At 41.2% G+C, this 12885-nt stretch overlaps 1 protein-coding gene across 4 annotated transcripts in view; it reads left to right on the forward strand.

Annotated features, from left to right (window-relative positions):
• Window positions 1-12885, forward strand: part of pard3aa (par-3 family cell polarity regulator alpha, a) — a 288433-nt gene that overhangs the window by 26073 nt on the left and 249475 nt on the right. For all 4 annotated transcript variants that reach the window (XM_048265859.1, XM_048265861.1, XM_048265858.1 and 1 more), the window contains exon 2: window positions 10885-10986. In XM_048265859.1, the coding sequence (XP_048121816.1) occupies window positions 10885-10986 (102 nt within the window). The remainder of the gene's footprint in view (window positions 1-10884; window positions 10987-12885) is intronic.

The following is a 12885-nucleotide window of genomic DNA, read 5'->3' on the forward strand; positions in this document are numbered from 1 at the left end:
ATATCCTCTGTTGCTATCCCCTCATGTTACAGCATGTCTCATCATATACAGTAGGATTGGCTATGTTTTCGACAGGATTAGGTAACATTAGGCCAGTTGTTTCTGCCATATGAGTAAACAAGAAGTCAAGATTTATTAGAAGATTGAGTTATTGTTTCAGATGGAAGAAAGACCCAGTCAACTCTCAATGAGTACACCTTTAGGGAAGGTGTTGTTTTTCTTTCTCTTGTGGGATATCTTGTGGTTTTTTCCCACCCTGTTTTCACAGTTTCATTTCTCCACAGCCCAGTAGTCGTCAAGACTTGTGTAGGCTAACACCTATGCCAGGCTTATTTTGCTGCTTCCACTGGAACTAGCACTTAGTGTGTGTGTGTGTGTGGCCTCATGGGATTCACACACATAATCATCAATAATAGACATGGCAGGTGAAGGTGTTCTTCGACTAAGTGCTCCCGGCGAGTTGATTCAGTATAGATTAGCTGTTCAATTTAAAACAAGCATTCTTTCATTATCATGTGTGTTCATCTGGTTGGTGTTATGTCAAAACCTAGTGAAAACAAGCCATTTAAAGCTGATTACCAGTTGTGAAGCAGTGACAATTGCATGTAATAATCATTGATTTTCAGTTAATTTAACCAGATTAATGATTTACTTTAAAGCCACTACAGGAACGCTGACTTTGATAGCTGTTTGGTTTTGGTTTTACAGAGTTGCCACATTCAACACATAATGCTACGTTAACTACTGGATTTTCACTGACCAGCCAAATAGTGTTGCGTTTCTCACCGTTCCAGTATCTTGGCCCGCTGTGGCTTTGCATTGGAAAGGCCACAGCATTACTCCTCGCTCACTAATACCAGTAAACTCAGCCCCATCTTGAACTTGTTGAGATTTCTAATCTTATTGTGTCAGACATGAAGGGCCTGCCCACCTCTTACTTTCAATCTATTTTTTCTCACTCTCCATGTAAGAAGATTATGGATGGCAAAGCATGTGCTGGGTGTATATCAAACTGTAAGGAGGGAACTGAAAGGGGGATGTCAGTCCATCTCCCCTCTAAGCCCCTTGCTCTACTCGGGCAGTTCCATCTCTCTGAGTAGACCTTAATAGATTTAGAGGTCAGTGACACATGAAAAAAACATCCAGCCATCTGATAACCTGTGCTCTTATCAAATTTCCCCTTCACCTATCTTTCACTCCTGCAGAGATGGTTGACACTTATTGGTTAAATGCAGTGTGAGTGGACGACAATACGCGTAATATAAAACCAGCAAGAATATTTTGTTTTAATCAGATGCTACGTAGTGAATACAGCAGAGGAATTATAGCTTACTGAGTTAAGCAAGTTGAGGTTGCTGTCACTGACTGAACACAGCAAAAATTTTAGTGGAAATATAGGCTCTTTAATTAATCAACAGTGGTGCTGGTACCTTCAGTTATCAAATGATTACAGCTACTTCTCTGGTTTAGCAATCGGTGGCGGTGGTAGCGTAGTGGCTAAGGAGCTTGGCTAGCATGCAGTAACCTGAGGGTTCATATCGGCTTCCACCATTGTGCCCTTGAGCAAGGCACTTGAGTTGCTCTGGGGACAATGGTCCTTGTAATATAATTGACATAATGGAAGTTGCTTTGGATAAAAGCGTCTGCTAAATTAATAAATGTAATGTTGGTGCTCTGATGTAGTAATTCTGGCTCAGGGTGTTTTCACATATAGTCCTTTTTAAAAGAACCTCAAAAGAGTCCACTAAAAGGGGACCATAACAAAAAGGACTCAGTTAATTTTGTATCGTGAGGTCATTTGAAAGAGGACTGAGATCTCTTTCTGGTGCACTTCAGCTCTGGTGGGGCCTTAGATTTCTTCCTGTTCACACTATACCTTCTCTGGGGGTCTCAGACCTTACTGTTTTGAATTATGGGCTATGTAGTTTCTCTGACTTGACTTGACTTGACATTATCAGCTTCAAATAATTTTAATAACTCATCATTGGTTAGGTGGTTTGTTTCATATATAGCTAATATATTTTTGGGTTTCAAAGTTAATATCTGGAGTTATTGCAAAGATCCTCTTGAACCATCTATGGTTATTGTCAGTCAACATGCCAGCCAATCACACTTTCTAATTCAGAGTGGTAGGCCCGCCCCACCTGGTTACTGTTGCTATGTCCAACAACCTTCAGCTCACGTCCAAAATGACAACTGAACAGCAGTCTGTAAACTGCGCTGCAGTCAATCTCGCATTTTTGCCAATATACTAGAAGAGTTGTACAGAGAGATAATAGATGCAGATCATGAGAAATGGTGAGCAATATCATGCTGAGTTCACTGATTTCTACATTGTCAATGACCATCATTAGTGTGAATGTTAAGAACGCATGTATCATGATTTGTCATGGGGTTAACAATAATAGTTTTGATAATTAACGATATGCCTTCTCTTATGGCAAGTCAAGGATAATGATGCATTTCCGGTTGGAAAAAATACACAGAGAGCGAGGAGAAGTTTCAAAGCGAGAGCGAGCAGAATCATAATTGTTACGCTTGTGATTACAGTTTTATTCACCATAAGATTATTTTTCAGCCCTCAGTTTCTGTAAAGGCACCTTATCATAGGAGGTTCCTCTGTTGTGAGGTTAAGGGTGTGCAAGACCTGTGAAACCCCTGTATCAGTTGCTGCCTCGTTTCCTGAAAATCTCAGGAAAGATGTGTGGGGGTGGTAAGTATTCCCTGCTGGCCCCAGGGAACAGTGGAGATGTTTCTATGTGGGACAAGAAGCAGACAATGAGAGAAAATGCTATTTTACTATGGCCATAATGAAAGTGGGAGAATAACTGTGGAGACTGCAGGACCTTGTTCGTTATCAGACTAGATAAAAGACACTAATACATTTAGATGCCAAACTTAGAAGCAGTTGGGGTTTGTGAACATGCTGGAACACAATGTAGTGTCAACAAATCCTATGATGTAAGCAGAGCTTAGTGTGTTTATGTGCATAACCTTTCCCTCACGCCAGATTTGGGACAGTCTGTGTTTCCTCTTCTAGGTTGTAAGAGTTAGCTTTTGTACCATATGCCATGTTCTCTCCCCGCAAAGCTTTAGCTTGCATGATGTCCTGTCTGACTATTTCCTTTGGCATATGTAAAGCCACCATCTGGCAAGTGTAGCTCCCACTTAAATCTCAAAAACATTTGTTTATTATTTTTATGCTGACTACTGTGCAAATGTGTTTGTGTATAATAATAATGTTGTTCCATGGGAATATGTGCTGCTGAGAGAGGGAAAAGTTATATTTTATTTACCGTGACGTTTCGGGCCAACTCAAGCCCTTCATCAGACGTGAGTCAACAACCAAAAGACACCCATATATGTACAATTAAGTGATCACATGATCACACAGTGGTGTTACACAGGCAAGTAATTAATCAATCACAGCAAGTGCCAACACATGTTCAGTAATGCAGTGCATACATACATCCATACACCTATCTACATTTTCCAGAAACACCTACCGTACATACACTATATACAAATATTACAGGAATCCAACAACTACAAAAACATGTAAACATGACATTAAACTCATGTTCACTTATAGTAACTGTCCATAGAATAAGCAAGTATACACATCACATATCACAAATCACCAGCTAGATGTCAAACAGTCTGTGCAAAATTGTGCAAACTGGCGTCTATCACCACATTGTGCAAATTAGCATCTCTCATCAGGACTCATCTTGGCAACAAATTGGGTACAACTCTCTACCGTAAGAAGACAGACAGAAACTCTATACTCCATGGACATTCGTACCATCCAGTCCCACTCAAAAAGAGTCTTCCCATATCACAGTTCAATCGGATTTGCCGCATCTGTAGCAAAGACACTGATTATGAGTTGCAGGCCAGAGATTTAGAGCAGAGGTTCCATCAAAGACAATACAAGCGAGAGTGGGTGACTCGAGCCAGTCAGCGTTTCAAGGGGACTACACAAGCAGAAGCCATACAGACAAAGAATAGAAACCAACCAGAACCTAGAATAAACTGTCACACAGTACTCGCCACTAGGACGTGCGTTCCAAGCAGTCATACATAAACACTGGCACATTGTTGAGTCTGATCCCACACTGATTGCCTTCACCTCACCCCCTAGGGTGGTCTTTAAAAACCACCCAACTTGAGGAACATGCTGGTCAGAGCACATCTCCCACCACAACAAGAACATTTCTTACGCAAAATACCCACTGGTGTGGCAACTGTAGTCAATGTAATTTCACTCACAAGGCTAAAACCTTCAACCATCCTCACACCGGGAAGATCTACCACATAAAAGGCACTATAACGTGTACATCCATTAATGTCGCATATATGCTCCGATGCCCATGCGGATTTGCTTATATAGGATAAACCACTAGACCTCCTGAAAACGAGGATTTCTGAACATAGATCCAGTATCCGTCTCCATGACATTAAAAGTCCAGTAGCACTTCATTTCACACAGGCCTCTCACAATGTCTCGTCCTGAAGATATACAGGAATTGAACTGATCAAACCACCCAGTTGGGGAGGGAATGTTAATGCACTACTTCTTAAGAGGGAAGCATATTGGATATATGCATTAGACACACTGTCACCACGCGGCCTCAATGAGGACTTTGATCTTAGGCCTTTCCTGTAGCCCCATGTTGCACAGTCCTGACAATAGACAATGTGATAATATATGCCATGCTGCACAATGTGATAACTGTTTTTGATATCTATTTTGCACATTTTTTGACATATGGGTATGTTGTTCTGTGGATATGTACTATTAGAACATGAGATGAGTCCTGATGAGAGATGCTAATTTTTGCACAATGTGATGATGGTGACCATGAATTTGATGACTAATTTTGCACAGACTGTTTGTTTGACATCTAGCTGGTGATTTGTGATGTGTGATTTGTGTATACTTGCTTATTCTATGGACAGTTACTATAAGAGAACATGAGTTTAATGCTGACATGCTAATTTGCACATTTTGACAGTGGACGCCAATCTGCACATTTTGCACATTTTGCACAATTTTGCACAGTCTGTTTTGACATCTGGCCGTTGTGTATCCTGTGGACAGAGAATGAGGTCATGTTTACATGTTTTTGTAGTTGTTGGATTCCTGTAATATTTGTATATAGTGTATGTAGGTGTTTCTAGAAAATGTAGATAGGTGTATGGATGTATGAATGCACTGCATTACTGAACATGTGTTGGCACTTGCTGTGACTGATTAATTACTTGCCTGTGTAACACCACTGTGTGATCATGTGATCACTTAATTGTACATAATATGGGTGTCTTTTGATTGTTGACTCACGTCTTGAGTTGGCCCGAAACGTCACAGTAAATAAAATATAATTTGGGAGAATATACTGGTGTTGCGGACTTTTTTCCCTTTCTCATCGTAAGTGTTTTGTCCAGCACCCAGGATCAGATTGGGATGTGCGTTCGTTTTTTCCTCTTTAATATGTGCTGCTGACCCAGAGGAAATGGACATTCAAAGTAGAGCTCTGTTTCTACTACTCATAGGCCTAATTGAACTCATTTTTAGCATCAATATGAAATGTTGGCCTTTTTCTCATATTTCTTCATTTAAACTCCCTTTGTTTCAGCCCCAAGTCTTAATTTAAGATGAACTTAACTCAAAGGTGATTTTAAAGTCATTCAGGGTGGCACTCCGGTTGTACTATTTAGAGATAATTTATTCAGTGCAGATTTGATGTCATAAACCAACAAGGTAATGAATTTGCATCATGCATAGTTTGGATGAATTGCTGGAATACTTGAGATGGCTCTGGTGCATGAGGCAGCCTTGCATTACCCAATGATGATCAACCTTGGGTTTACTGGGACGTGGGAACCTTTAGTATTGAGTTGAGTCAACTCTTTTTTTTTTTTTGTTGTTGGTTTGTAATGAGACACCACATGCTGCTATAACTGAGAACTTACTTTAACCCTAAAGTTCATCTCCTAATTTGTGTTGGTGCTCTGGTCCGTGGGGGACATACGTAGGCTAGGGCTTTAACTGTTTTGCCTAACCCAGAAATGAGCACTTCGTCTAGGGCTTCAGAGAAGAATACGTTTCCCATCTCCGGCCTCATAGTGGTTTTAAGTATTCAGGAAATGAGTGGAGTCCATGCTGTGAGACGCCAGTGAGAAACCAGAGGCCTCCTTTTTAATGACCTAAGCCAACAAGCTCAGGAGAGGAGTGTAAGGAATAGGAAGAGATGTAGGACAGAGGGGTTTTGGCACTCAGCCACAGAACACTACTAAACCAGCTAATGCTAACAGGCCAAGCTAAACAAGCTGGGATTCTGTGGTAAGAGGCTTGGTGAGGTCATGGCAGAACTAAAGAAATACCTGGTCTGTGATGAGCCATTAATAATGAGGCTTCACCCCCCCCTACCCCACCCCCCTCACACACACACACACACACACACACACACACACACACACACACACACACACACACACACACACACACACACGGGTCATAACATTGCATCTCTTTATAGTGCATCTCTTTATAGAGCTTACTTCTCTTCATGAGTCACCTATGTGACATTACATTAAATTTATTCATGTGCAACTTTTATCCAAATAAAGGCATCCTATGCAAGTTTTTCACCTTAATACGGCAGCTCCAAAGTCATTTTCATGGTAAACTAACGTTATAGGGTTCACGTGCCTTCCGCAGCCCAAACCTAGCTGTCTATGGGGAACCAGCCTTGCAACTTGCTCTCCCCTGACCTGGAGAATTACAAATTGCTTTACTGCAATTGAACAGGGCTGGACAGTAGGGGGTTATTGCATCTTTTAAATAGTCAGGTGCCAAACCATATAAAGTTTTATAGGTTATTAGGAGGATTTTAAAATCAGTCCTTAAACTCACTGGCAACCAGTGTAAACTGGCCAGAACTGGGGTGATGTGTTCCCTTAATTTAAACTTTGTCAAAAGTCTGGCTGTAAAAGTCTGTAAACGAGAGATGGATTGTTGGGCTCTTGCAACACTGTACATTTTCCTAAATAGCCCACTTTTCATGGGTCCAGCATTTGTATGCGTTTCTCAACTGGCTTGGCCTGATCATTTTGTCAGAGAAGCTGTGCTTGTTTGTGCTTGTACCTGCATGCATAGTTGTGTGTACTGTATGAGTGTGGCCATGGTCTTTGTGATGTTTGTACATCCTGAGTAAATTCAATGATATAGGCTACTGCCACTACACACTGGAATAGCTCAGGATGTTGTGCTCAAGTGTCACTGTAAGGCATGTCCATGCAAGCTCTTGCTCAACAGCTTCTTATAGGGACAGAGATACATGAGACATTAATTTATCAGCACATCTTTAATTAAACAGTCTTTGCATATACTGTAGGCTGTACAGTCATTCTCAAAAATAATTCTTGCATTTGTTGCTGACAAATATCAGAATGTAAGGATTTGTCTTTTTTCTGCAGCACTTCATCTGTAATAAATAGATCACTATGTTCAGTATACTTTACACCAATAAGGGTAAAGTAAATTACATTATTGTTTTGTGAGTGCATTTCTTCCGATCTCTTTGTGACACCAATGGCATTGTCTGTAGAAACCAAAGATTCTAGAACAGAGCTCTGTTCTAGAATCTTTGGTAGAAAGTGTGATCAGTGCTGTTCCACGGAATTCTACTGCCATTGTCCTAAATGACAGCAGTAACAGTGAAGCAGAGAATAGCAATTCATGGTGACCTGTGTTTCCCTGATTCATGCAAGCCTGCTTAAGAAGCCGATTCAGTACTAGCTTGTGAGGAGACCCATTGTTTGTTCTGTGCTGTGTGCTTACACACAACATGATTGTAAGGTACATGATCAGATAAGTACCTGTTTTTTAGAGTAAGGAAATGACTCATGAAGTCATGTTAGGCCAAAAGTCTCATTGGCCAATATCTCATTGACATTACACATGGTGTGAATCTTTGTGTGATTTGTATGTATTTGTCGGAAAACAAGCTCTTAATAATTTGGCAAGGCAGCAAATAGCCTGCCGACCTAGCTGATCTGTGCTCATATTTCATGAAGGGGCAGGTAAACAACAAGGCTGTGACTGCTTTGTAATCCATTGCAGCACTCACAGAACACAGGCAGCTAGCTTGTATATTTTTTGAAAGTGACATATTTTTGAGATAGTCACAATGGTGCTGTTGATTCAGTAAAAGGTATGGGGGTGTATGGGGGTTGGGAAGATTGCTGAATGTCTGAACCTTGTGTCCCTTGAAAAGACAACATGGCCTCCCAGGTTGAAAATATAACGTTGAGGACTAAATGTAAAGTCTTGTCAGTTTCTAACCATAAGAACAATATTTGATTGAGAGAGGGAGCTCAGTAGGTTTCTTTTCTTTTCCTTGCCTTCTTTCTCAGCCCTCATGCCTGATGGATGGAGCCCCAGTTGTTCACACAAACATCTGTCTCCCCTTATTTTCAACCCTACCAGAGGTCTTCTACTCCCTTTGCTATATTGGAGTCAGTGTGTTTCCTCCTGTCATCAAAGTGGATTTGTGCTTTCCACAAGCATGAATTCACAACTGAATGTGCAGTCCATAATCTGTGTGTGTAGGTGGCTTGTTGCAGATAAACAATCGTTTGATATTTGGGAGGAATTTCTCACCAGCCCGTTTGGAGAGTATGATTAATACACATGCTCTGTGTGTGTGAGTGTGAGTGTGGTTGCGTGTGCACTTCTCTGCATGAAGTAGATATAGCCAGATGTCACTTGTCTTGGGGGAAGGTCCTACCTGACTTATTCCATTTTTAATGTCACATGAATCCACTGCTCATCCCTTGTCTCATTGCCTTCCCACAGGCATATTTTTTCTCTTCTTGCAAACTGTACAGTTTTGACTGAAGCTACTAGTTTGTTCTATTAAATTTTTCATAAATAGAGACTCAAATTCTGTCTTTCTCTACAGAGCTCACACATTCTTTCCTCTGTGTCACATTCTCACACACACAGACACACACTCTCTCTCTCTCTCTCTCTCTCTCTCTCTCTCTTTCTCTTTCTCTCTCTCTCTCACTAACTCACACACTCACTCACTCACTCTGGAGTGACTGCATACAGTGGAATGTTAGCAATTTGGTCATGTCTTTTGGGTGCTTACTAATGCATGTTGTAGTTGGTGGGCCGTGGGCACTGAATGACCTCCAACTCTGTTCACCCCTGGTTGAAGCGGACTTTTTCTCTCTTTTGTCTCTAACTCTGTAGACATGACTATCTTGCTTAAACGCAAAAGCAGCATTTAATCTTAAACAGCATTCAGTTAATACCACTTTTACATGACAGCATCTTACATACTCAGTTGAAATTCTTGTTGTCTTTGAGTGTCTGTCGCTGCTTATAAAAATAAGAGTAAGATCTTAATTGATTGTGGGTGCACACACTGTTGCTTGGTGAAGTCTGCCTGAAGACATTAAGCCACAAAAAGCTCAAGAGTAATAATACATAATATATTTAATTTGTATACTGACCCTATTGAATTTGTTGAACTGACCCCTGGGGGACACCATGAGTGACTGTTGTTGTTTACAGTTGTTTATGTATCTGTAATGGTGTTTGTCAGAGAGATAAGAGATGCATTAGGTCGAGGAGGATGGAATGTTTGATGGTATCTCATGGCTTTGTCAGGGTACACGATTTTTTTGTTGGACATTTGATTTAGGATTGACCATGTTGCACTATGCAATCAAAAAACCATACATTCTTGCAGTGTCTTGGTCGGGAGATTGGCTGCATTACAAGATCATGTATCCTATCGTTTGTGTCGTGTGTCATCATAGTGTCAGTGTCAACACGGGTGTCGTAGGAGATTCCCCCAAAATTCTGACATGCTAGACTTTTCTTTGTGGTGTCTTGGAACATCACAGACAATTACACTACAATACAAGACAGGTTCCTCCTTCAGCTGGATATGTTGGGCAAAATCAGGCTGAAATCATGCAATCTCACTAGGCCATGAGGCTGCGCTGAGGACTAGGAGGAGGATGGTGTGGAAACTGGAGTCGGCAGAAAGGAGGATGTCGTTGGTGAAGAGCTATGCGGTAGAATGCCAGTTTTTATTTTCCCAGAGTGTGAGTTCCATCTCTCCCTCTCCCCATGACTCTTTGTACTGTGTAGATACTCTGTGTGTTCCGTTTCATTACACAGTGAAACATGTGACTTATTCTCCGTTTTGTGATGACGGTGTTTGGATTTGGTACTGCTGCAGCAGTCTGTGTGTGTCACAGTTGTTTGAGCTGTCAAACCCATCTGCCTGGCAGCTCTTTCCCAGGGTGCCTTTCTCCCTCAGCTATCCCTCAGCAGTTGATGAGATGTGTAAATATCCTGGAATGTGCTTCATGTTTAACCTGGAACTGGGGCCCAACAACTTGTCAAGCCATGCACATCTTCCCGGAGGCCAATATCACTTCACCAATGTTACTTAGCTATTTGTTTGGTATTTATTAGCCTAGCCCCAGACCATAGTCAAAATCTGCCCTCAAATGCAAATGAAAAACTGCTCACATCATATTAAAGATACAAGAGGATTAAAGCAGGGAACTTAATGTTTTGTCTGTTTATCTCATCTTACTATCAGAAAACATACAGTATCATCAAACTGTTTTGAATATAGTGAACAGGGGTAATAATTCTCCGAGCTATCAAGGCTTCTAATGCACCCATGTGGTTAGTTTAATGTCTACGGAGTAATAGTGGTCTTTCAGTTTTGTGTCCATTAGTTTGTGGTCAAGATGTTTAGCCAAATGACATGGGCTGGATTTAGCACCTAATTAAATTCACTTCTAATCTCCTTTCTTTCTCTTTATTTTTCTCTCTCTCTCTTTTAGGACCAAGCATACTGGATTCAGGTGCACAGGCTGGAACATGGAGATGGAGGTATTCTTGATCTGGATGATGTGCTGTGCGACGTGGCGGAAGATAAAGATCGGGTGAGTCCTCCTTGCATGCCGTCATCGTCCAAAACTGTGAAGGCATTCAGCAGGAGGTAGTTTTGTTATTGTTGTTAAATGTTAATTAGGTTAGGTGATTTCAGACAAGCTGTCATTTTATTTCTCTCTGTTTTGTCCCTCATGAGTGTGGTCAGTACTGGCCTGCTATGATTGATCTGATCTGTAGATGATTTGGTCGCTTCAGAACCAATTTGGCTGATTAGAATGGCAGTGGTGGTGTAACTGAATAGCTTCAGCTTTGCAGTGATACCCAAAAAAGTCATCAAATATTTAGTAAGCAAATGCTCCTGCTCATAGAAGCAAGCACATGCTTTCCCCTAGCTACGTTTGTGTCCTCTCTCTGTCCCCTCTTTCCTTTTCTCTCTCTTTCCTTCAGGCCATTCCAAAGGCCCCAGTCACAGGATAGGATACACTTATGGGATGTCTTGTTTTAGACTTCTCATTTTGTATTTGATAATATTAGAAATTTGTAATGAGACAGTGGTATTAAGATCCATGATTTGTTCCTTCTGTCTCTCAGGGAAAAGAGAATTTGGAGCCTTTGCCAGATTCACTTATCCGATGGTTACATGTTGTCATTGAGTCATTCAGCTAATTAGCATTCTGTTGTGAACGTTGATGGATACCCCAGCTAATCTATGCAACTGGTCAGTCGACAAGTGTTCTTCCGTTTTAAAGGAAACCATGATGGCCACAAGAAAAAAATTCTACTAATTTCTATCTCTTTTCGTGTCCAAACCCTCTCTTTCTCTGCCTGTTTTACCCTCTTGTTCTCTCAATCCATCCATATTTTTTTTTGCCTAATTCATAATTCATTGAAAGTTACGCTTCAAAGTTATGACTCTGGTGTGTGTCACTGGAGTGCAAGGCTTTGTCATCATTTACCATGCATGATCACACTTCCTTACCAAGCTGAGATGCATCACACAAGACCTGCAAAGACTAGAATGGTCTACAGTAACTATGCCGTCATACAAAACTCTTCCAGTAATATGTGCTGAGTCAGTACACAATCACAGACCATATTATTAGACTGTTTTTTTGTACTCTCAGAATGTCACCTGTCTGCCAATATTTGTGCGTTGTGTATGTATGCAAATATATATGGTTAAAATGTAAAACATAGAACCCACTGTTTCGGTTTGGATGCATAAACATGGTTAGATATCATTGACTGCTTTTTGGTTTGCAAAGTCTACAGTGTTGTTTATTGTTATTAGTGTTTCCTATCAGCCAGTTGGCTATAAATAGCCATGCACATTTGACTCTGGTCTAGGGCTTTCAGACCTGTGAAGGTTAGATAATGGGTTATCCAAGCATGAGAGCATACCATTCAAGTGTATATGTCTGTCCATACAGTGGACCCCAGAAATGTGTCCCCTCCCCTTGGAGGTGGTGGGGTTGTGGGTGGGATGTTGGCTGTGCATTGTGTGGGCGTCATGGCAACTGCTGTGGCTGGGCCTGTACTGTGAGATGAGAAGCTGGAGCATTATTTGCCTCTCCTTGCCCCCGCCCCCTTGTCTCCCTTCCCTTTCCTCTAGCCTGGCTAGTCATCCCCTCATCTTTTTCTAATTTAATCAACCCCCTCCTCTCCCGCTTATCTTCTACCTCCATTTCTGCTCCTGTGTAAGAGGAGTAGTTAGTCTTCATCCATAAACAAATATACTGTACTTGTGGGTCTAAGTACCCAAGAGTCTCTCTTGTAACCATGTGTTGCAACACCATAGGAACATAAACCCTCTGTTCCCTTAGATGGTCTAGGGATTGAATTTGGTGGTTATGTATTGTTAATGAAAAAGGAGATAGATGGCAGGTTTAATTATGGACTGGGCACTGGCAGACACATTAGCCAAGCCATCTGCACGAACTATGGTTCCC

This window comes from Alosa alosa, chromosome 16, assembly GCF_017589495.1.
Source record: "Alosa alosa isolate M-15738 ecotype Scorff River chromosome 16, AALO_Geno_1.1, whole genome shotgun sequence".
Taxonomy (NCBI): Eukaryota; Metazoa; Chordata; class Actinopteri; order Clupeiformes; family Clupeidae; genus Alosa; species Alosa alosa.